Here is a 21,216-nt window from a genome sequence, read left to right as displayed (position 1 = left end):
GTGAAGTCTGTGTGTAAAGCAACAGGGATACAGTAAAATGTGTTTTTAGCAGCTAGAGGCAAACCCTAGGAGCATCTCTGAGGCCTGATTTCATCTTCCCCTGAAGCAGCTGCAGAGTAGACACAGACAGCTGTGCAAAACTGTTGACAGAAAAGCCTGTTTTTATTCTGCTGGAGCTGCTCACAAAACGAGGAGTACGAAATCGATTGTTGCTCACAAAATTGAGCCTTTCTGAGCCGCAGCCCACAGCAGATAGAGCTCCTGCTGCTGTCTGCTGTTTTTATCTTCAGGTGGCCTTTGTGCTTGTGCTGTGCTGCCATTTTGATGCGTTAAGTCATAATAGGTATCCGCTTCTCTTCAGAGAGGCTGCCAATAAATTCTCAGAGAGAGGGGATTATGCCTCACCTTGCCATTAACACAAGCTTTCTTTTTTCTTTCTCTTTGTTAATAATTTCCTTCTTATCAAAATGTAGGTTTTATTCATGTCTTATTTATTTATAACTTTTTTAACTACCTTGCTACTCACAATATTTACGTACCTAAAGTATATATGACCCCAGCTCCCAGTACAATGTGTCGGGAATAAAGCTTTTCCTTCAATAAGAATAAGGAGGTAGATGATTGTGGGCATCTCTCTACTCACTCCAGTGTGTATGTGTGATTTTCTAAAGGACACCGTACTTGTGCAAATATACCTACACTCATATGTAGATGTATGTATGTATGTATGTATGTATGTATGTATGTATGTATGTATGTATGCATGCATGTATGTATTTAATTCAATCATTAATCTTTTTTCCTCACCACGGGGCAGCTTCCTAAGTGTGATCTTTAAAGCTCCTGATCATTTATTCCTATTGCCTTCAAATGAATGGCAATTTCAGCTCCTGCTGTTTCATTTCAAATCACAAATGACAGAATGAAACGTTTACTGCAGTTGACGTGTTATTTTCAGGGAAGCTGGCACACAGACAGGGGCCAGAGAAGAATGCTGAACATGTGGTCCTGATGCAGTGGGTAGACTTTATAAACAGCATTTAGGGATCAAAGGCAATACACAACAGATACATATTCAGTAAAGAAACACTGTGGGCGAAAGACTCAGACAAATGGATTATACCTCTCTTGTCTTGAGCTAAATTTGGACATTTGTATCGCTGCATATTATCCCAAGAAAATGTTTAATATACCTGCCCACATCTCTTGTAAGCTTCCCTTATTACATAATAAACATCTTTATGTTCTTAAATTGATATGCCATGGTATAGAGAGAAACAAAACACTCCAAAAAGATGAACGATTTGGTAAGAGAGGTTAAGTGTTATGACAGAGGAGATGTGCAATTCCTTTGTCTCACTTGTCTTCTCTTTCCTTCATGGGAGCCACAGGCTGGATCAAGTTAAGCACATGAAAAGTGCAGGATTCCTTGTGGATTCTATGCTGTTGGTAAATATTGCAAATATGTGCTCTGAGGTGCTCGGAGTGCCCGGGGTTCGGCAATATAAAATGGGAGCAGACACTGTAAGCTGCCTAAAGTCACAGACTTTTAGGAAAGGAAACATTCTCCCACAAGATGGAAATTCAATGTCCTGAACCTGTATGTCAACCAATGCCTTGCAGCAAAGAAGGTAATGTCCACTTTATGTTGCGTCTCCTATTAGGCAAATAAACCCTGTTGTCAGTTTTTAGTGCAGTTGTTTGTCAGATTCAGGAGACATTTATTTCCAGCTGGAGGCAGCCAACACTGAGTCATAAGGAACTGGAAAGAATCTGAAACGTGACAGAAAAAACAGCTAAAATTAGAACTGATTTGAAAAAAAAAAAAATGGTAGTGGGTGGGGAGCGTGGGTGTGTGTGGGGGAGAGGGGGGGAGGATAACAAGGCCGCAGCATATATGATATTCTTCGTTATAACTGTTAGTGTTAATCATAAAAAAAAAAAATGTTTTTACTGCTGGTCTACAACCATTTGTTAAGACAGTATCTGACAGCTTTTGGCTTAAAAGTGTTACATCTTACAAAAAACACTGCACATCTGTAAATAATTCAAATTGAGCAATAATTCACGAGCACTTATAAACAAATGTTTCTGATGCACATCTGAAAGATTCCGTTGTAAAACAAAGTCTACATCACACTGTGTTTTCAAACTCCATTATACGTTGGTTGTCAAATGTGCCGCCAAAAAGAAAGGAGAGAATAATATAAAAATTTCATTTTCAAAACTTTATCATATGGCCCTCTGTTTTGTATGTGTTTTTTTTGCTCTCTATAAAAAACAAAAAGACTAAGACGTATAAAGGACAGATTTAAATAATTTGTGCGCAGTAACAGCGAGATTGTAAACCTGTAATTACACATCAAAAGCACTGAGGAGCATTTCTCTTTTTTGAAAGATATTTTGATGTGTCGCTTTTATCTTTGGGAAGTGCTGGTGGGAGAAGGTGCTTTTATAGCTTAGCTTTTCTTTCCTTAAGAGTTTTATTACTGAAAGGTCAGGACCTATTCTGCGCTAATGGATGCTTGACCTTCCCAAGGTTTGAGACTCAGGTAGCTTTTATGTATTTATATTTGGCAGGTAATCTCTGGGGCTTCTGGAATGTTTTATTTGTTTTTCTGCCAATTAATCACATTTAATATGAAAAGATGAAACAAATGAAAAGCTATTGTACATTGGTTAATTGTTTTTTTAATGTAATAATTGTACTGGTCGTAGTTCTTTATTATAACTTAATATAATGAACACTACTACACTACACTACTGTCATTATTGTTGCAGGGATTTTATTTTTTCCCAATTTAAATAACTTTACTGTTGATAGGTAGTTAGGTGCATCTACACATCAAAACAGTACATGTATACATGGCATCGTGTTAAATCAAAGCAGAATGTTTTCATTATGCTGCAGATGATTATGTTTTTATTATATTTATTGTGTGCAATATAAGTTGTTTTATTCCTGTTCCCTTTCTGTGCAACCTTTGCAAGTTGCTTAAACTGTAGAGGCTACTTGTTAGTTTGTGTCTCACCAATAGAATGGTTAACACACCATTTTATATTAATAATATAACATCATTGCTTCTGTAACTGGGAAATAAAAAAAAGCTTCCTGTGGCCCATTTGTAACTTCCCTCACACACTATGTGACAGTAAATCAAAACTTGACAGCTCAGACATATGAAGGTCATCAAGTAGGTCATCGGCTATTTTGAATCTAAGTTTTAACCCATCAAACAGTTACAGACCTAAACCACACTAGCTTATAAATACCTTCATCCCAGCCATCCCTCATACAGAAGTAAGATTCTCTCGATTCTGTCTTCAATGAGCATGATTCTGAAAGTAAGTTAATTTATTTCCTTTGAAAGTCTCATTAAAACGTGGATGATCTTACGGATTGCCTGAGGTTTAAAAGCTTGTTTTATAGCTCCGTAATCTGAAGCTCAGTCTCTCTGTCTCTCCTGGCTGCAAAACAAAAAGTAAATGGGCAATACAATATAATCAATACAGAGCGTGCTCCCTCCTAAACACATTATGAAAGCGTACTTATTTATACATGTGTTTCTTATGGGATGTAATATTTTATGGCTCTTCTTTGCGCTTCCTTCTAGATTAAGACCGGCTTTGGTAGTGAGGATTGATTTGACCTTTCTTATTACATTAGAAATATAAATCTTTTAGAATTGATGTTATTAGTACAAGGGACTAGTTTAGATAGTTACATGATGATGCCTTAGTTCCAACATAAACAGAAGGTCATCTGTTGTGAGAACAATCTATATTAATAGACGCTAGTAAGTGCCTGTACTTCCAAGAACAATGTGCTTATTGCATCTGTAGTTACCATATATACCTAATCATGATTTGAAGTGCACATTCCTGGGCAAAAACTCATTTAGGACTGAGGTTTCTTCTATAATCCCAAGGAATAATAAAACCGAGTCTTACCTAGGATATAAAATGCCTTAGGGAAAATGCAATGCACATATAACGTGAGCAGAGTTAATAGTATCCAAAAGAGTTTAAAATAATTTCCACTTGATTATGTTTCTCTGCAAAAGGAGATATACTGTGCATGGCTGGTATATTCAATTACAAGTGCACAAGGAACTAAACATAGCACCTTTAATAAGAAACAGGCAGCTGGCGTGCATGAAGAATGAGATTTGTTTTCATCTCATTCTTATCATTTTAATGTTAACTATCATTTTAAATGTACTTCTATTGCTGCGACAAAATAACACAGTAAGACTAATCGAGTGCATTCAATTCAGACGGCAGAGACTTTTCTGGCCAGTTGGAGGAGGTAGCACAATCATTATACCAGCTGTTTAAATCTAAATTAAAATAATTTTCAATTTCCTGTCGTTGTTGACCTCCTGATAGAGCATGATGGAGTCTGGGTGTTATTGTCCTATAAAGCCTGTATTGCAATAAATTAAGCTCCCCCTTTGCACTCTTGCTTTTGTCTCTGAGGTGATGTGCCATCTCCCAGCATAACAGATATTTTAGCCACTCCATATCTCGGAATGGGCCATGACCTCCTAATGACTGACACCTCTGTCACACGCCTGTTCAGCTTGTACTAACAGCCAATCAAACAGACCAGGCTGCCTAACACCTCAAATGAATAGATCATTTTCATTTCAAACTGGCTATTAATCATGAGCTGCAGTCGGAGGGTAGAAGGAAATTGAGAGTAACAGTTATTTGAATGTATAGATTTACACTGGGCGGACCAAAGAAAACACAAATGGAATAACACTGTCATTGCTCATTTCACCTAGGTGATGGGTAGGATGCTGCTGTACATATTAAATGTAGGAATGTGGTAGACCAGACAGTATTATCAGAATAACACCATCAAAGTGAAGGTGGCAAAGGCACGTTATGTGCAGACTTTCACAAATACACCCCCCACAGATGTTTGGCATCATATCATATCATATCTACTCTTATTCTGCTATTCTGATTTCTGTTACTCTCCATTTGGAAGTCAAGATGAATAAAATAATTAAAGGACTTATTTTGATCCACCAGAACTGTTAATATGGTAAATAAGGAATGTTCATTAAGACCAGATTCTGTCAACACCATATTGCATATATAGTTTTACGGAAACAGTACAGAAAAAGGTTTGGATTCAGCAAGTTAACTTCAAGGCTGCTTTTAAATATACTAAATGTATGCTCACACCAGCATACATGTCTCATTAAAGACATGGAATGATTACAATGTTGGCAACCAAATGTTGTACTATTATCTCTGCTGAGGTATCTAGTTTCAGGTTCGACCTCGAGTTCAGCAGTGACAAAGGTAGTTCCTCTATTCATCTACAAGCTATTCCTTAAAGAACAAAAGTCTTCATTACAAACCCACATTGATTATCTATATAGGACATTTTTGCACACAAAGCAAAGGTGCACGCCAGTGTCTCTGGAGTCTACATTATTTTAGTTTCTTCCTGATTTTTTGAATTATCTCCGTCCGCTACAGGGCACGGTCGTCCTGCAACTTTTAATCAAAAACGAAATAGAGGAACAAATTGGTGGTGTTCTGTCAAAGCACCATGATCTCTAACATCCGAACGATTGAGCGAGCAAATCACGTCCCCATTTCATCAAGTCTCACCCTAGGGGCCTCAAAATTCATAATAATATGGGATAACCTATCGCTTTCCTTCAAAAAAAGGACTGAGTTTTTTTTTTCTTTCTTTTTCTTCTTCTGAATGTTTAGTCTGACATTCCCTATCATAACTGCAATATGCCATAAATGAATTTATGAGCTTTCAAAAGTACATGTAATATTTTTTAACCCTGACAGCACTGAATAAAACAAAGTAACTTTTTCAATATTATTATACCTGTATATAAAGCTGATTGTTATTCTAGTACTAGCTGTGATCACCTGACTGATACTGATAGTCCTTTTTTGTTTCAACATTTCTATATTTTATAAATGATTTTGCCAAAAGATCTGGAACACACGACATAAGAAAATATCTCCCTTAGCAGTGTGTTACATAGGCCAGATTATAGACCAATTGCTATAGTCCTGGTGGGACTTGAGACCAATGTAGTCATCTCTGTGATCACTAGTTTGTGGGTATCTATCATGCCATGAAACTCTTGGGCCTACCATTACCAACATACAGTGAACACACTCAGGACACACTTCTTTGGCCATTGATCTCTGGGGTGATAACTTTAAAACCAAATATCTGTATCGGGTCTGTCAATATTTTTGGTCTGCCGGAACTGAATTTCTGTACAGTATCCCGAAAGGAGATGTTGGAGAACATGAAGTCTCTGCAGTCCTACAGGCGTTCGATCATATGTGCATTGTGGCATTGCACTACAAAATCCTGTCGAAAAAGCTGATCAATGTGATCCACTTGCCATACTGGCAGGAACAGGCTGTAACTACTTGCAAACTGCCTTTGTGTAGCTTTGGACTAGCACACATATCCTCTGATATAACTCATTCCTGCAGGAGAGAGGCATGTCCTAATACTGCTTGTAATATAGTGTATTATAATGTTTTAAGCAACACTTTATTCAAAACATCACTGAAATACATAATGTTATAAATGTTATGCTTTCAACATTCAGAATTGTATTTATGTTTTTCTAATGTGATAAAGGGGGGGGCAAAATCTAGAACCCCTGTGGGTTCAAGAACACCCCACTCCTGCACTCACAAATTCTCAAGTTATTTGACCACATCGGTTACCGTTTTTAATACGGCAATAACGTGTTTGTCTGAGAAAAGAGGAATCAAATAAGCTGTCCTGCAAATAGATATACATTCCAAAATGCAGATCTTCTTTCATTGCTGTATTATGAATTCCCTTGTCATTCCAAAAACATTAGGCTGACACATCAAACAGCACTGCAATCAGTGGATAACTTACTGAAATGGTTCATTAGCTTTATAACTCTGAGGGCACACCTTTATTTCCTAATGCTGAGTTTCTCACAGAGATGGTGCTCTTGAGCCGTGAACGGTGCTACTGACGGTATGAGAAATGAATGAAGGTTTAGAAAAGACAGCCATCTCCTGTTTAAATACTAAAAAAAGTAGTCTTGTCCTTATTGCTGCGAGGCAGAGCCAGCTAACAAGTTTTCCTTTCTAATTGAGGTTCTGAGAGGGAGGTCAGTTGTGCACAGACTATAGAAAATAGATGTGTTTTTTGTATTATTATTATTATTATTATTATTATTATTATTATTATTATTATTATTATTATTATTCATTATTCAAGTTATTATAGAAACATAGTAATTGTCATGGAAACAAAATGTCAAAATAATAATATATTCCAAGACAATGCCAACACTGCTGGCAGTGAGATGTAGATATTACTCTTTGCAGTAAATTAAATATGGTAATTTGCTGTAGTCAATGATTTTTGTTTTTTTTGTACAGTTTTTACACTCCATTAAAACCGCTTTACTATTTTATGTTTTTATTTATATTATTTTTAAATAACATAACTAGAATTACAGGGGCAATTCTTTGATTTAGTTTTGATAGATTTTTGGTCTATTAAACATTTATCCTCATTATTTAAATAAACATTTACATATAATCAGGCAGTGTCTTTGGGATTAAAGTTAAGCAGCTGAATATATTGTTGTTGTTGCTGTTGCTGCTCCTAGTAATCGTAGTAATATTTTACTAATGATAACATTTTACAATTGTATTTTATACTTACAAGGAACAATACAAAGTTGTATAGGACAAAAGTCACACAACAAAGTGTGATTTAATTAAAATGCACAATATGGCCTAAAACAAACAAACAATACAAACAAAATAAACAATACAGTACTAGATAAAACAGATAATTTAATCTACAAGTGCGTCCTATTCCGTGTGTTTTTAGGGGGCTCAGTAGCTGGTGACACCACAAGGTAGCATGGGAGCAGGCATGGGCGATGGGAGATCAAGCAGATTGTACAACCTGGTGGCAAACATAGGATGGTATATAGAGATACACAAGGGACTGGAAACAGTAGGGGGCAGACTAACAGAAAGAGTGACAGTCGAGAACAAAAACATAACAGAGATATACAATCAGAGAGATACACAAGAGATGTGTTTGAAGTGGAAGAGTTACATAAACGAGGGACTAAAAAAAGTTTAGGCGATGAACAAGGTTTTCAGTGTAGTCGGGGAATGGGTTGTTGATGCAGAGAGGCGAGCCAGCAAATTGCACTTGTAAATTTGTTTAATATAGTTAGATATATGTATAGATGGTACAGGCATCCTCTGAACAGGCTATGTGCCTAGTATTGCTCAGATTAAACAGCAGGAAAGCTAACTGTACTCCACATTCCCTGCCTTGAAATAGTTTTATTCCACATCATGTTTGGCTACTGCCTACACCTATAATCTGATATACAGCAGTCTCCCGCTGGATCTGAACGATCACAAATGTGTCATTTCCTTGTGTCAACTGAATCTAACTTATTGACAGGATTCAAACTTTTTCTTCTTTTTCCCCCCAGTGTGAGCGCATGTAGCTCCAGGGTCTCATAGCATTGGCATCTTCTAAGTGTCTGACCTTTCCTCTGTGGTGTTGTTGTTTCTGTGTAGGTGAAACCAAGTATGCTTGCCAGTTCTAACCCTAAACACAAAACAAAGCACTTGTCTGCTTCCTCTGCTTCTGTCATTGTGATGGAGAAATACATACTGATAGGCTTTGCAGTAGCCTCAGGCTCAGGCTTTTGCCTCCCACAAAGACAAGAATTTTTGAAGACGAGAAGAAAACCTCCCAAGCTCTTAAAATTTCTTAGTTACTCAATGGAATCTAAACCCTTTTTTTTTTTTCTTTACCTCTAGGCTACAGGCTCCAATGAGTTTTTTTGTTTTGTTTTAAGTCTTTGCCCAAATGCAAGGTTAGATTTGATAGCTGGGCTGTCTCTCATTCTTAGTTTGGGAAGACTTATAGGTGCTGCACTATACTACAGCAAGAGACCAGGGTTGTAATGCCCTCGAAACTGAAATTGTGTGTGTGAAGTGAAGATCTAATTCTGAGAAGTTTGTCTCTTAATTTCCATCTATGTCATTTTGTCTTCATGTGAATAATATATCTAGCAAAAAAAAGTATTTGTTGCTTATCTTTTTCTACATCAGGTGTATTCAACTATGTTCCCAGAAGACTATTGTTTCTTCTGCTTTTCATTCTAACTGAGCAGTTTTCTTAGCTATATATTTTTGAACTGTTAGCTGCACTTCTTGATTTAAGAGATGCATGCTCTTGATGTTTTACTGCAAAGAATTATTGCAAACAGAATTCTATTGAGGCTGTCCATAAATAGTTTTATAATTTGTTGTTCCCTGTTTTTTTATTTTACTACTGCACACATAGGTTACTAAATAATGATCAACAGGTTAGAATGACATTGTATCATAAACGCCCATAAATTGTGTGGATAGTTTTGAAAGGGTCCAATTCCCCTGCAAAAACCCATACATTAAGAAAAAGGCTAGCAATAATTGTTCAGTCCATTCCATGCTTGTAATAGTGAAAAGCAGATCAACCAAATATGCATTTTATTTAAAGGCCTCAATAAGCCTAAGCAACTGAGAGTTTGGTTGGCACGAAGACCAGAAGACGTAAGGCGTGTCCACGACACACCTTGAAAGTTCATGATTGGGGTTAGGGGAATTTTAAGTTGGTGTATTGACTTCACCTTAATCCTATATTTAATTCAACACATTGATATCAACCTAAAATGCAAAATGAAACTGAAGTGCTTAAGATGAAATCACTTACATGTGTTAATGCACAGCTTTGAAGTAGTTAAGGAGTGTGAAAATATCACTCAACCATGCTTTCCAAGTGAATTTCTGCCAGTCTTCCATTTAAGTTTGCTTGAACAGCCTCTGGCATTTATTCTGCATATTCTGCTCAAGCTAAAGGTCTAGTTAGTACTTTTTTCTGTAGTCTTAATAGGGAATAAGTGATGGATTGGTTAATAAACGCTCCTTGTCTTTCTTTTTTATTTTTAAGAAAATATATTTCCTTATTCTTTTTTTATTTAAAAACAAAACATTTCTGAACCCAGATGATCCCAAGACAGTATTTTGGTTTCATGTTTAGTATAATATTTATTTATGTATTTATATATATTTAAAAATGATTCAATTCATGACATTTTGTTAAAATGTTGCACATATACATTTTACTACTCTTTGTTCTTAGTCTTTAAAGCATGCCTTTTATATGACTGTGGGAATGTAAATGCTTTAATTAGAAGCATTTACAGAGTTCGTTTTCTGTCCGGTGCTCACGGGCAGAGCAATGGCCTAGAACAAAGATGTCTGTTTACCTGTAAACATTGTGAGGCTTTACCATCTGCTCAAATGGCATTCTTAGCACATGACTACCGCCTACACAGTGAAGTGCACCCCGCAGCTGTCAAGGAAAAGGCACACCAGGGTCGTGTTTAAAAAGATTTCAGAGTTTTTGGTCAATCAGTTTCTATCAGTGAAGTCTGAAGTATCTTTCTAGACTGTCACACGAGTTGTCTTTTTACAAGATGGCATTATTTTTAATAGTTCCAGATTTCATTCATGTTAATCTGACCAATCAAGGAAAAAAAAAAAAAAAAAGAAAGGAATTCTTTCTCGTGGATTAGGGAATATATATCAGGCTGATAATATATATATACATACATAATGCTGTATTTATTATATATCTCAAGGATGACATAAACAATTCATCTTGTAGTGGTGCATCCTTTAAGGAGACAAAAAAGTTTTTTTATTTTGAAAAGACCGCACCTGTTTTTTTGAATGCCACCCCAGATAAAAAAATGCTACGGTATGTACACAGATCAGCCATAACATTATGACCACCTGCCTAATATTGTGTAGGTCCCCCTTTTGCCGCCAAAACAGCCTTGACCTGTCGAGGCATGGACTCCACTAGACCTCTGAAGGTGTGCTGTGGTATCTGGCACCAAGACGTTAGCAGCAGATCCTTTAAGTCCTGTAAGTTGCGAGGTGGGGCCTCCATGGATCAGACTTGTTTGTCCAGCACATCCCACAGATGCTCGATTGGATTGAGATCTGGGGACTTTGGAGGCCAAGTCAACACCTTGAACTTGTGATTCATCAGACCAGGCCACCTTCTTCCATTGCTCCGTGGTCCAGTTCTGATGCTCACGTGCCCATTGTAGGCGCTTTCGGCAGTGGACAGGGGTCAGCATGGGCACCCTGACTGGTCTGCAGCTACGCAGCCCCATACGCAACAAACTGCAATGCACTGTGTGTTCTGACACCTTTCTATCAGAACCAGCATTCACTTTTTCAGCAATTTGAGCTACAGTAGCTTATCTGTTGGATCGGACCACACGGGCCAGCCTTCGCTCCCCACGAGCATCAGTGAGCCTTGGCCACCCATGACCCTGTTGCCGGTTCACCGCTTTTCCTTCCTTGGACCACTTTTGATAGGTACTGACCACTGCAGACCGGGAACACCCCACAAGAGCTGCAGTTTTGGAGATGCTCTGACCCAGTCGTCTAGCCATCACAATTTGGCCCTTGTCAAAGTCGCTCAGATCCTTACACTTGCCCATTTTTCCTGCTTCTAATACATCAACTTTGAGGACAAAATGTTCACTTGCTGCCTAATATATCCCACCCACTGACAGGTGCCATGATAACGAGATTATCAGTGTTATTCACTTCACCTCTCAGTGGTCATAATGGTATGGCTGACCGTTGTATATCAGGCTAATAAAATATACATACATACATAAGGCTGCATTTATTATATATCTCAGGGATGACATAAACAATTAATCCTGTAGTGGTGCATCCTTTAAGGAGACAAAAATGGCCTAGTTTTTTATTTTGAAAAGACCGCACCTGTTTTTTTGAATGCCACCCCAGATAAAAAAATGCTACGGTATGTATAACAAGGGTATGGTTAGCAATACCCCTCAGCCACTGAACAAACTACATTTTACATTTAGATGGGGTTAGAGTTTCAAATGAATGGAGGAGGTCTACTGACTTAGCCACCCAATCACAGCTCTCATTCACTTTGACGTTGATGCTGATTTGCTGAACCCTTGTGTGGTGGAGCATGAAGAACTCTATTAGAGCATCATGAACAAATCTGCTCTTTGAAACTGCCGTTGATAAAAAGTGGCTTTTCTCAAAGGTCAAGTTTCTATTAAACAACGTAAATTGAATAGATTTTTTTTTCTCCCCCTCCTGGAAGTTGTCAATAAAAAATAAAAAAGCAGATATTAAATGTGTTAATATTAAGTGGTGTCAATTGGGTTTTTATGTCTACGGTAGGGCCTGTTTAAAATCAGTCATCTACCCGCTTTCATATACATTGACATACTGTATAATTTAATACATTGATATCCTTCAGGAGACACAGCTCTAGGCTTAGTTCTGATGGCTGCCAAGAAGGAAGATCATTTCCAAACATGAATGAAATGGCCATTGTTAACTTTCTTTCTTTTTTTCCTTCTTTTGCTTCACTTTGTGCCTGTATCTGTGCCGGGCTGTTGTTGTTTTTTGTCACCTTCGGCACCCTTATCTTCAGTTGCTTCATTCGCTCACCTTACGGTTTATCGCCGTTTTATCTGCAATCTCAAATAAATAATTGTCTGCAAATTTAAGCCTTTTAGTGCCTTCACAGCAGAGGAGTCTGTCATTGAGCTGAGTCCTTGCACTGAGCAGCGTTTCACAATGGAGTGGTGTTATCGCCAGCGCAACAGTGTTTACAGTCTCCTTAGGGGAGCCAGTGAGAGGAATGGCAGTTTTATTTCAGGCTAAATCACTGTTCTGTAGCAAATCCTTTGAAATAATGGATAGCTGTCAAAGGGAGACGTACCAGAGAGCTTGGATGCCAGAGCTGACAATTAACATTTATCCATTTGATAACCATCAAGCAGCTACCTAGTGCCACCATCATTCATATTGTTTTGTGGGTGTTGAGATGACCAGCCACAGGTCAGGAAAACTGTTACATTAGCTAATAAGGGAGGTTAAATTCAGTTGTACCATCCACAAATGTGTGCACTTATCAGTCACATTTTCTCTAAACAAACGGTGATAATAGTTAATGTGATCCAAAATGGCTAGCATCTCCCTTATTTTCCCGTATGCCTGCCGGCAAGATAACTGTAGTCCTGATTTGGAATTACTCAGAATAAAATACAGAGACGTTCTGTATTTCAGATGATCAGAAAGTGCTTTTCCCATTATGGGTGGTTGGCGCTGAATACAAACACATACATTGAAAAGGAAAGAAAAGGCATCTTGCACATACTTGATGAATTCCTCTTTGTTGATGATTGAAGGGGAAATATTTGGGAATCTGTTTAAACAACTGTGCCCTGTCAAAAGGTTACCTGTCATTACTACTAGAGGTGCTATGTCAATGCCTGCCATTTTCTTCTCTGTGTAGTAGGTAACAGGAATACAGTAATTACATTGTACATAGTTTGCTCCAGGTATGCTTTTTGATGAAAAATAACCTGCATGATGTACCTATTTTGCTTGGCCAGATGTAGATTACTAGAATCTTTATATGTAGTGTTTTGTGACAGATGGCTTTCTTTTTTCTTCTGTTTTTTTTTTTTTTTTACGCTTGTTTTCATTGAGTCGGAGACTGAGGACATCATCTCACCAGGAAGTCTTCTATTTGGAGAGCTGTGGAAAAAACAAAACTCTTTAATTGTCCCAGTTGACTGTGCTGGCTACTAAAAGTAACAGTTTGAGTGCATTATGTATTGGTGTTTACTGCGGATGCTGTTTAAAGTTTTCACAGTTCGTCAGATAATTGACAGAAAAAAGGAACGATGCCAATATAGTCTTGAAAGATGATCCTATCCTAGATAAAATCTAAAAACTACCACTTGATTTCATTTAAATGTTTACAGCATTTGTAATTGAGGCATACGAATGCGTTTCATTGCTGTACATATCATCCAAAAACTGTTTAATATCAGAATATATCAGTTGTTTTAACTGAACATTTTTTAGTTGAGAGGTCCCACAGGACTGGTAGCAACTTCATCCAGTTGTCACTGTTGTCACTGTTTGTTAATTTTATATTTTGAATCTGCCTTCCCCCGGTTCATTCATCAAGCATCTGTTATCAGTTCAGTTTATGTGCTGAAATGCTTTGGTTCCATATGACACTTTGATGAGTTGTCTTTATAATATTGAATAGCATGCAGTCTGCAATATGAATAGTTGTATCTACATATATACTGTGTGTGTATGTATATATATATACATATATATATATATATATATATATATATATATATATATATATATATATATATAGATAGATAGATAGATAGATAGATATATGGTTTAAATGGAGATTTAAATATCTATACATTTCCCACTTGCTGACGAAGGGTTTAACTAACATATTTAAGCCTTAAGGTTTTGGATTAATTATAAATCCTTAAAAGTGGTAAATATAAATAAGGTCCCAATTTAATTATGATAATGCTTAGCTAAGAAAAGGGCTTTTAGGGAAATATATATTAATGTAATAAACAGAGCGAACGTAAAAAGGATTTATTTATATTTTATCCGATTAACACATCGTTGGTAGTAATTTATAATCACACTCTGTTCTGTTTATAGCATGGATTTATTTTCTCGAAAAGCTATTTGTTTTTTTTACAGATGAAAATTAATTGAATTGGGCACTATTTAGTGTTTGTATTGTGGTTTAAAGTGATATTACTATTTCTGGCGATAAGGGCATTATATTTGTGCTTTATTTTATTTGATCTTAATTTTATTTTACTTTTTGAACGATGTACATTGTATCCAGTAAATTCTCCTAAGTTGAATGTATTCACACATATCTGATTTGTCTTTCAGTTGAAATGTAAAGTAACACAAGAAAGCAAGATTGTGTTACCTGTCTATTTGAATGACATTTTGTTTTAAATATACCAGGTTGTCCTTTGTTCCTCTGCAAAAGCTACCAGTCTTTCTCTCCATCCATATAAAATGTTGATATCCAAGTGTATTACATTAAATAAATAGTACATATTTTGTTTGAGATAACCCAAAGTTAATTGAATAAACTGGTTACTGCAGGTTTCTATAGAATTTTCACTGTATGTATGTATTATATATTTATATTTATATAGTGTGTGTGTGTGTGTGTGTGTGTCCTTGTAAAGTTATGTCCAAAGCTATTGAGTACAAAGCAAATTGAATTGTGAGTCAATCATCCAAAGAGAGAAGATATTGCCCAGGGTTTATAGTCTGGTTTGAACTTCATGCATTTTTGTATTTTATAATATAAGTAAATTGCCTCATTTGCACTCACTCAGATCCCTTTAGCAACTTTTTGTGTTATTATTATTCGGTTTATCTTCTAGCAGCCCCAGAAGGTGGTTGGTAGAAGTAATAAAAACCTATTTGATTGTACTCAAATCATAAGTGGTGGGTTGGAAGCATTTGATATGCTTTTATACAAGAAGTCAAAGGTAGTTAACTGTTGCTTTAAGCTCTGGTACATAAACATATTCTGTGCTATCAGCTAACCGTTCTCATTTACTTCTGGTCTTGCAAGTGTAATGATAGGGCTGTGCATAGGAATACAACTTATTTTGTGTGTAATTTGGCTTAGTTTGTCACCCCCAAAACAAAACAAGTACATTAAATTAAATGATTTGACCATTTCTTGAAATAACAATCATTTTCACAAAAGAGATTTGTAAAAGGTTTGTAATGGGTTAGTTGTAACTGTTCAATACATATCAAATCAAAATTGGTAACATGCAATTTTCACAGAGACATCATTCCCTTGTGGTGCCGTATCTTTTGTGTCATGCTTTAGAGAAAGTCACTTCAAGGTTACCTCTTTAAACACCAAATGTAGTAACTGTAGTAGCTGTGAATTGGATTTCTTCAAAATTTGGCATACCAAATTAATAGCAAAGTCCAAGGCGTTTGGTGGAGTTCAGAAAGGTCTTCATTTTAGTGTCTCTGGAGGGTAGAACTCATTTTACAACTGATTAAATGACTGATACTGTCTGTGCCCTGTATCTCCTCACCTTTCCCCCAAAATGCTTCTATGTGTTCTATCAGTGGGGGAAGGGATACATGGCACTCCTCTCTGTGGGCGAGCTAATGAAGCTTTCCTAATGACAATGTGATATTGTGATATTGGTTAATACCTTTTACCCTTTTTATTTTATTATTCCTCACAGAAATTAAGTCTTAATTTGTCAAATGCCTAGCTAGGGCTTTGAATCATGCAAACGTCTCAATTATGTCATTTCAAAGAAACATGTGTTAGAGGAAAAAGAAGGTTATTACGACAAATCTGAATCCTAATTTGGTAACTTGACTGATCAAATGCCCATACATGTAGAAGGCAAGAACCCTCTGTTGTATTGAAGGTTTTGGGGTTTTTTTGGAGGGGGGAGAGTTCAATTTCAGAATTGCAGTCCTGTCCCTTTTCTTTATTTTTCTTCATTTGTCCATGTGCATAGTTCAGTTAAAACCAAACCTCTGCTTTATATTAAAGATGCAAGCATGTTACATATAAATCTCAATCTCCTTTTTAACCTTTGAAAGTAGTACAAGAGACGAATGAAATATTGAAATCCACAATCCATAAATTCAAATTGAATCTGGTTCCTTTGAACAAATGGCTGAATATAGCAGTGACATCTTCACATTAGAGCTGATGATTTGGTATTTTGTGTTACACATCAACACTGTTTTATGGAGCTTTTTTTATGAGCGATTATTCCAGGAAGAAATGGGAGCATGCTTAATGAAATTGTTCTCACTGGAAATTTTCCCTTGGAAATAAATACCCTTCAGAAAGGATTCACCAAACAGTTGTCGTAATAAAGTGAAGCAGTACTATGGAGAATTTTGTGTCTCATGTGCAGTCGTTTTATACTAGCCGCATGTGTGAAAATGTACACTGTAAGATATATTTAAAAAACTTGAAAAATGGGGAGGAATAATTTATGTTAAAATAGCCAAGAGGAATCAACGTTACCATAAACAAGAATATTATAACATTGAGTCCCGGCAAATTTAAGATTTACATTTTTATTATTTCTTATTTATACAACTGTGTATGTCATCAGAATATGGTTTGTTGACAGCAGGTCATTTAAAATATTCTGAGAAATTGAAACTTATGGCAGGAGGACGAATTAAAATAATAATAATAATTAGATATGTTAGGTATAATTATAAGTTTTCAGGTAATTTTTTTTGACTGAGCATGTGAAATACTCAATTAAAACACTCTTGTGACAGTGACAGTTATTTTCTAGTCAGATTAATTAATGAAATCTAAAGATGAGTACTTTCAGAAGCATCCTGCAGAGAAGCCCATTAGCCAGTTATAATAATAATAAACAAGGATACAAACTTTACAGAATTTGTTGTGTATTAATTTATCGGGATCCCCATGTATTTTCTTCCAAGTATTGTTTTATTTTTATTTTATGTATAGTTTTTTGTAGCTGAATAACAATCTTTTTAGTCAGTTCATGACTCTGTGCATGATCCTAAAATATATTTTGTGTCAGTGTGTGATAGAAACATGAACTCGTTTTCCAGAATTGTGATCATTAAAATTCCCACACATAAATCCCAAAGCGCTGCTGGAAATCAAAGTATTTGGCATTTTGTTTTGTTTTTATTTATCCCAAGAGTCTACTGTTATGGATTCAAATGCTTTCAGAAAGGCGGTCCCTTGTGTTTCTACAGTATAGTTTAAAGTAACATTTTTAGAATCTTCTTCCACCGAGGTGAAGAAATATATAATGTCATTATAAAGGATAATTATTCCAATTATGTATCTGTCTGTTAATCTGTAGGTAGATTTCTATCTATCAATCAAAAGCATTGTATGCTCTCTCACTCTCTGCATGTGTATATATATATATCACCATCACCATCAGCCTATATTGATGCATCGCTGGATGAAGGCATCCCCAAGATGTTTCCATTTTCTTTGATCTATAGCTTCCCTTTTCCAGAAAGTATAGTATATGTGTGTGTGTGTGTGTGTGTGTGTAAATGTGTATATATATATATATATATATATATATATACACCACCAGTGCTCACCTATCTCTTTGCATACATGTATCCAAAGAGAGCAACTGGACTTTTCACACAAAAATATGTAAGCTGTTATAGCCACTCCAAATAAATATATACAATTATATCTGACATGAAGATGAGAGCTTCCCAACATGGGGCTATTTAAATTTTGTCTGTAGCAAAATCTTACATCCAGGTCTTTAATTAATGTCTACTCATTACTTAGCAATTATATAAACAGAGATTATAAATCTGAAGTCCTACCTTTGAAAGGATTTCAAAGTCTGTACACTTGATTCCGCAAGAGTGCCAAGTATCATTTTAATTTGTTTTCTCCTTCACCTCAGTTTACCTGTTCTGAGGTGTCTCCCCCTAAAAGAGTACACTGGCCACTTCATGGCTACTGCCAAGGATAGGGCAGACATTGCATTGGGCATGACAGCAAAATGACCTTCTAGCTCTCTCGCTGAAATGAGTACTTAGAAGAAAACTGTTTTCATGTGCATGTGTCAATACTACTAAAGCTGTACAATAATTACAACATTGTGCTAAATCTGCGTTAGCGTTCCAATTGATCCCTGAAGACACTATGAGATCTTTGAAGTTCTGACATGAAAGGGTCTATTTGAATACTTGAGGAAAAGGGTACAGAGCAGCTTTCTAAGTGTTGATCAGAGACAGATTAATGAACGAGACCCACAGCCTCTACTGAAAGATCAGTAAGAAATGACGGAGTTGTTTCTTTAGGCATCATATTTGTGACTAGGGATTGAAGTAGTGCACACAATGGTGTAGGCTTTTACATATCAGGGGAATTTGGGTTCTAGCTGGAAAAACAATACAAATAAGTAAAATGGGGAAAAAATTATTAATAAAAACAATCCTGACAACTGAGTTCACTGCATGGTGAACTCAGCACAGGTAATGCATGTTTGTGGTCAATAATGCAATAATGCAGTAGCCTTCTCTGTCTGTTTTTTCTTCTATAAAGAACTGTTGCTGTTTCAATGCCCTGCCTTTTCATGTATCCAAGTTAATGCCAGTAAGAAGCTTGTAATTGGCTGTGCTAAAACAAAGCATCCCCTGTATGGCCACCAAGTTGGACAGAATCTGTGGTTGTGGGATCGATGGACGGTTGTTTAATGTTTCTTTGTTTTGTTTTCTACTCCTCTAGTTTCCGCCCAGATCCTGAAGGCCAGTCTGGATACTATGGAGCGCCACATTGAGCGTCTTGAGAATGATATCAAAAACTTCCCCAAGACTGACGACAGCCAAGATAAGTTTGTGCAAAAGATGTCCATATCCTTTTCACTCATTTGTGTTATGGTGGCAATTCAGTAAGCCAGCTTAGTATGGTGTTCCTTCATCTGCCTTCATCTCCAGTTTTCCTCCTGATATCTCTGAATTCTACCTTCTTTCTCTAAAAATAGCAAGTTCACACTTGAAGCTATTTATACTGCCTTTACTCTGCAGCCTTCCCCTGTGGTGCTTTGTGTGGGTTCGCTCCCCTCAGAGTGTACTCGCTTGGAGTGGATTAGCTCCCTAACCTGCTGCAGGTTTCCCTCTAAAAGTTTCTGTGGGCAATCAGTTTTCATTTTTCTTCCCTCATTTGGATTACAAAGAGCTTATCCATTTATAATGAAGAAGGAAACAGTGGAATATCTAAAGAAAAGAAAGGGATGCTTTGTGAAATGTAGATCTGTGCCTTCAGTGGGGCCTGGCACACACTGTTGCACTTCCAGTTATACTCATTAGTCCATGGTCGTACTGCTTTTTTCTTTTAAGAATCTCTTTTAGCAGTTTGGTTTCCCCAGTGCTATAAATTAATGTATAGGCTAGCAGTGTGGAGCAGTGGTGAGGCCTTTGGACTCTGGAGTGGAGGGTTGTGGGTTCAATCCCAGGTGGGGGACACTACTGTTGTACCCTTGAGCAAGGAACTGTACCTAGATTGCTCCAGAAAATCTGAGCTTGATAAATGGGTAGTTGTTTGTAAACCTAATGTGCTATATAGTAACAAATGTAAATTGCCCTGGATTATGGTGTCTGCTAAGAAATATATAATAATAATGCAATGTGATACAAATATATGTTTTTAATATATGGTAGAAATAAGTTAAATTGTATATATTTCAAATGGATTTTTGCATAACCTCACCATATATTTCTAACACATAAAGACACAATACAGTTCAAATATACACATGTAATGCATATATAAAAAAACAACTAAAATAATGTTAACACTTAAGTGTCACATTAAGTGTCACTAATTACTGTGTTTTTACACTGTAATTACTTTTTACAGTGTAAATACAGTGTGCATAGGCATAATTACACAGGTAGTTACCAAGTATATATGTATATATATACACTCACCTAAAGGATTATTAGGAACACCATACTAATACTGTGTTTGACCCCCTTTTGCCTTCAGAACTGCCTTAATTCTACGTGGCATTGATTCAACAAGGTGCTGAAAGCATTCTTTACAAATGTTGGCCCATATTGATAGGATAGCATCTTGCAGTTGATGGAGATTTGTGGGATGCACATCCAGGGTACGAAGCTCCCGTTCCACCACATCCCAAAGATGCTCTATTGAGTTGAGATCTGGTGACTGTGGGGGCCAGTTTAGTACAGTGAACTCATTGTCATGTTCAAGAAACCAATTTGAAATGATTCGACCTTTGTGACATGGTGCATTATCCTGCTGGAAGTAGCCATCAGAGGATGGGTACATGGTGGTCATAAAGGGATGGACATGGTCAGAAACAATGCTCAGGTAGGCCGTGGCATTTACACGATGCCCAATTGGCACTAAGGGGCCTAAAGTGTGCCAAGAAAACATCCCCCACACCATTACACCACCACCACCAGCCTGCACAGTGGTAACAAGGCATGATGGATCCATGTTCTCATTCTGTTTACGCCAAATTCTGACTCTACCATCTGAATGTCTCAACAGAAATCGAGACTCATCAGACCAGGCAACATTTTTCCAGTCTTCAACTGTCCAATTTTGGTGAGCTTGTGCAAATTGTAGCCTCTTTTTCCTATTTGTAGTGGAGATGAGTGGTACCCGGTGGGGTCTTCTGCTGTTGTAGCCCATCCGCCTCA

At 36.8% G+C, this 21,216-nt stretch overlaps 1 protein-coding gene across 6 annotated transcripts in view; it reads left to right on the top strand.

The window, feature by feature from the left end:
* diaph2 (diaphanous-related formin 2) overlaps positions 1 to 21,216 on the top strand; it is a 501,500-nt gene that overhangs the window by 360,229 nt on the left and 120,055 nt on the right. For all 6 annotated transcript variants that reach the window (XM_066715009.1, XM_066715013.1, XM_066715012.1 and 3 more), the window contains one exon: positions 19,274 to 19,398. In XM_066715009.1, the coding sequence (XP_066571106.1) occupies positions 19,274 to 19,398 (125 nt within the window). The remainder of the gene's footprint in view (positions 1 to 19,273; positions 19,399 to 21,216) is intronic.

This window comes from Amia ocellicauda, chromosome 10 (assembly GCF_036373705.1).
Source record: "Amia ocellicauda isolate fAmiCal2 chromosome 10, fAmiCal2.hap1, whole genome shotgun sequence".
In the NCBI taxonomy this organism is placed as follows: domain Eukaryota; kingdom Metazoa; phylum Chordata; class Actinopteri; order Amiiformes; family Amiidae; genus Amia; species Amia ocellicauda.
Note: the sequence above shows the minus strand (reverse complement) of the source record. Positions and strands in the feature narration are given on the sequence as shown.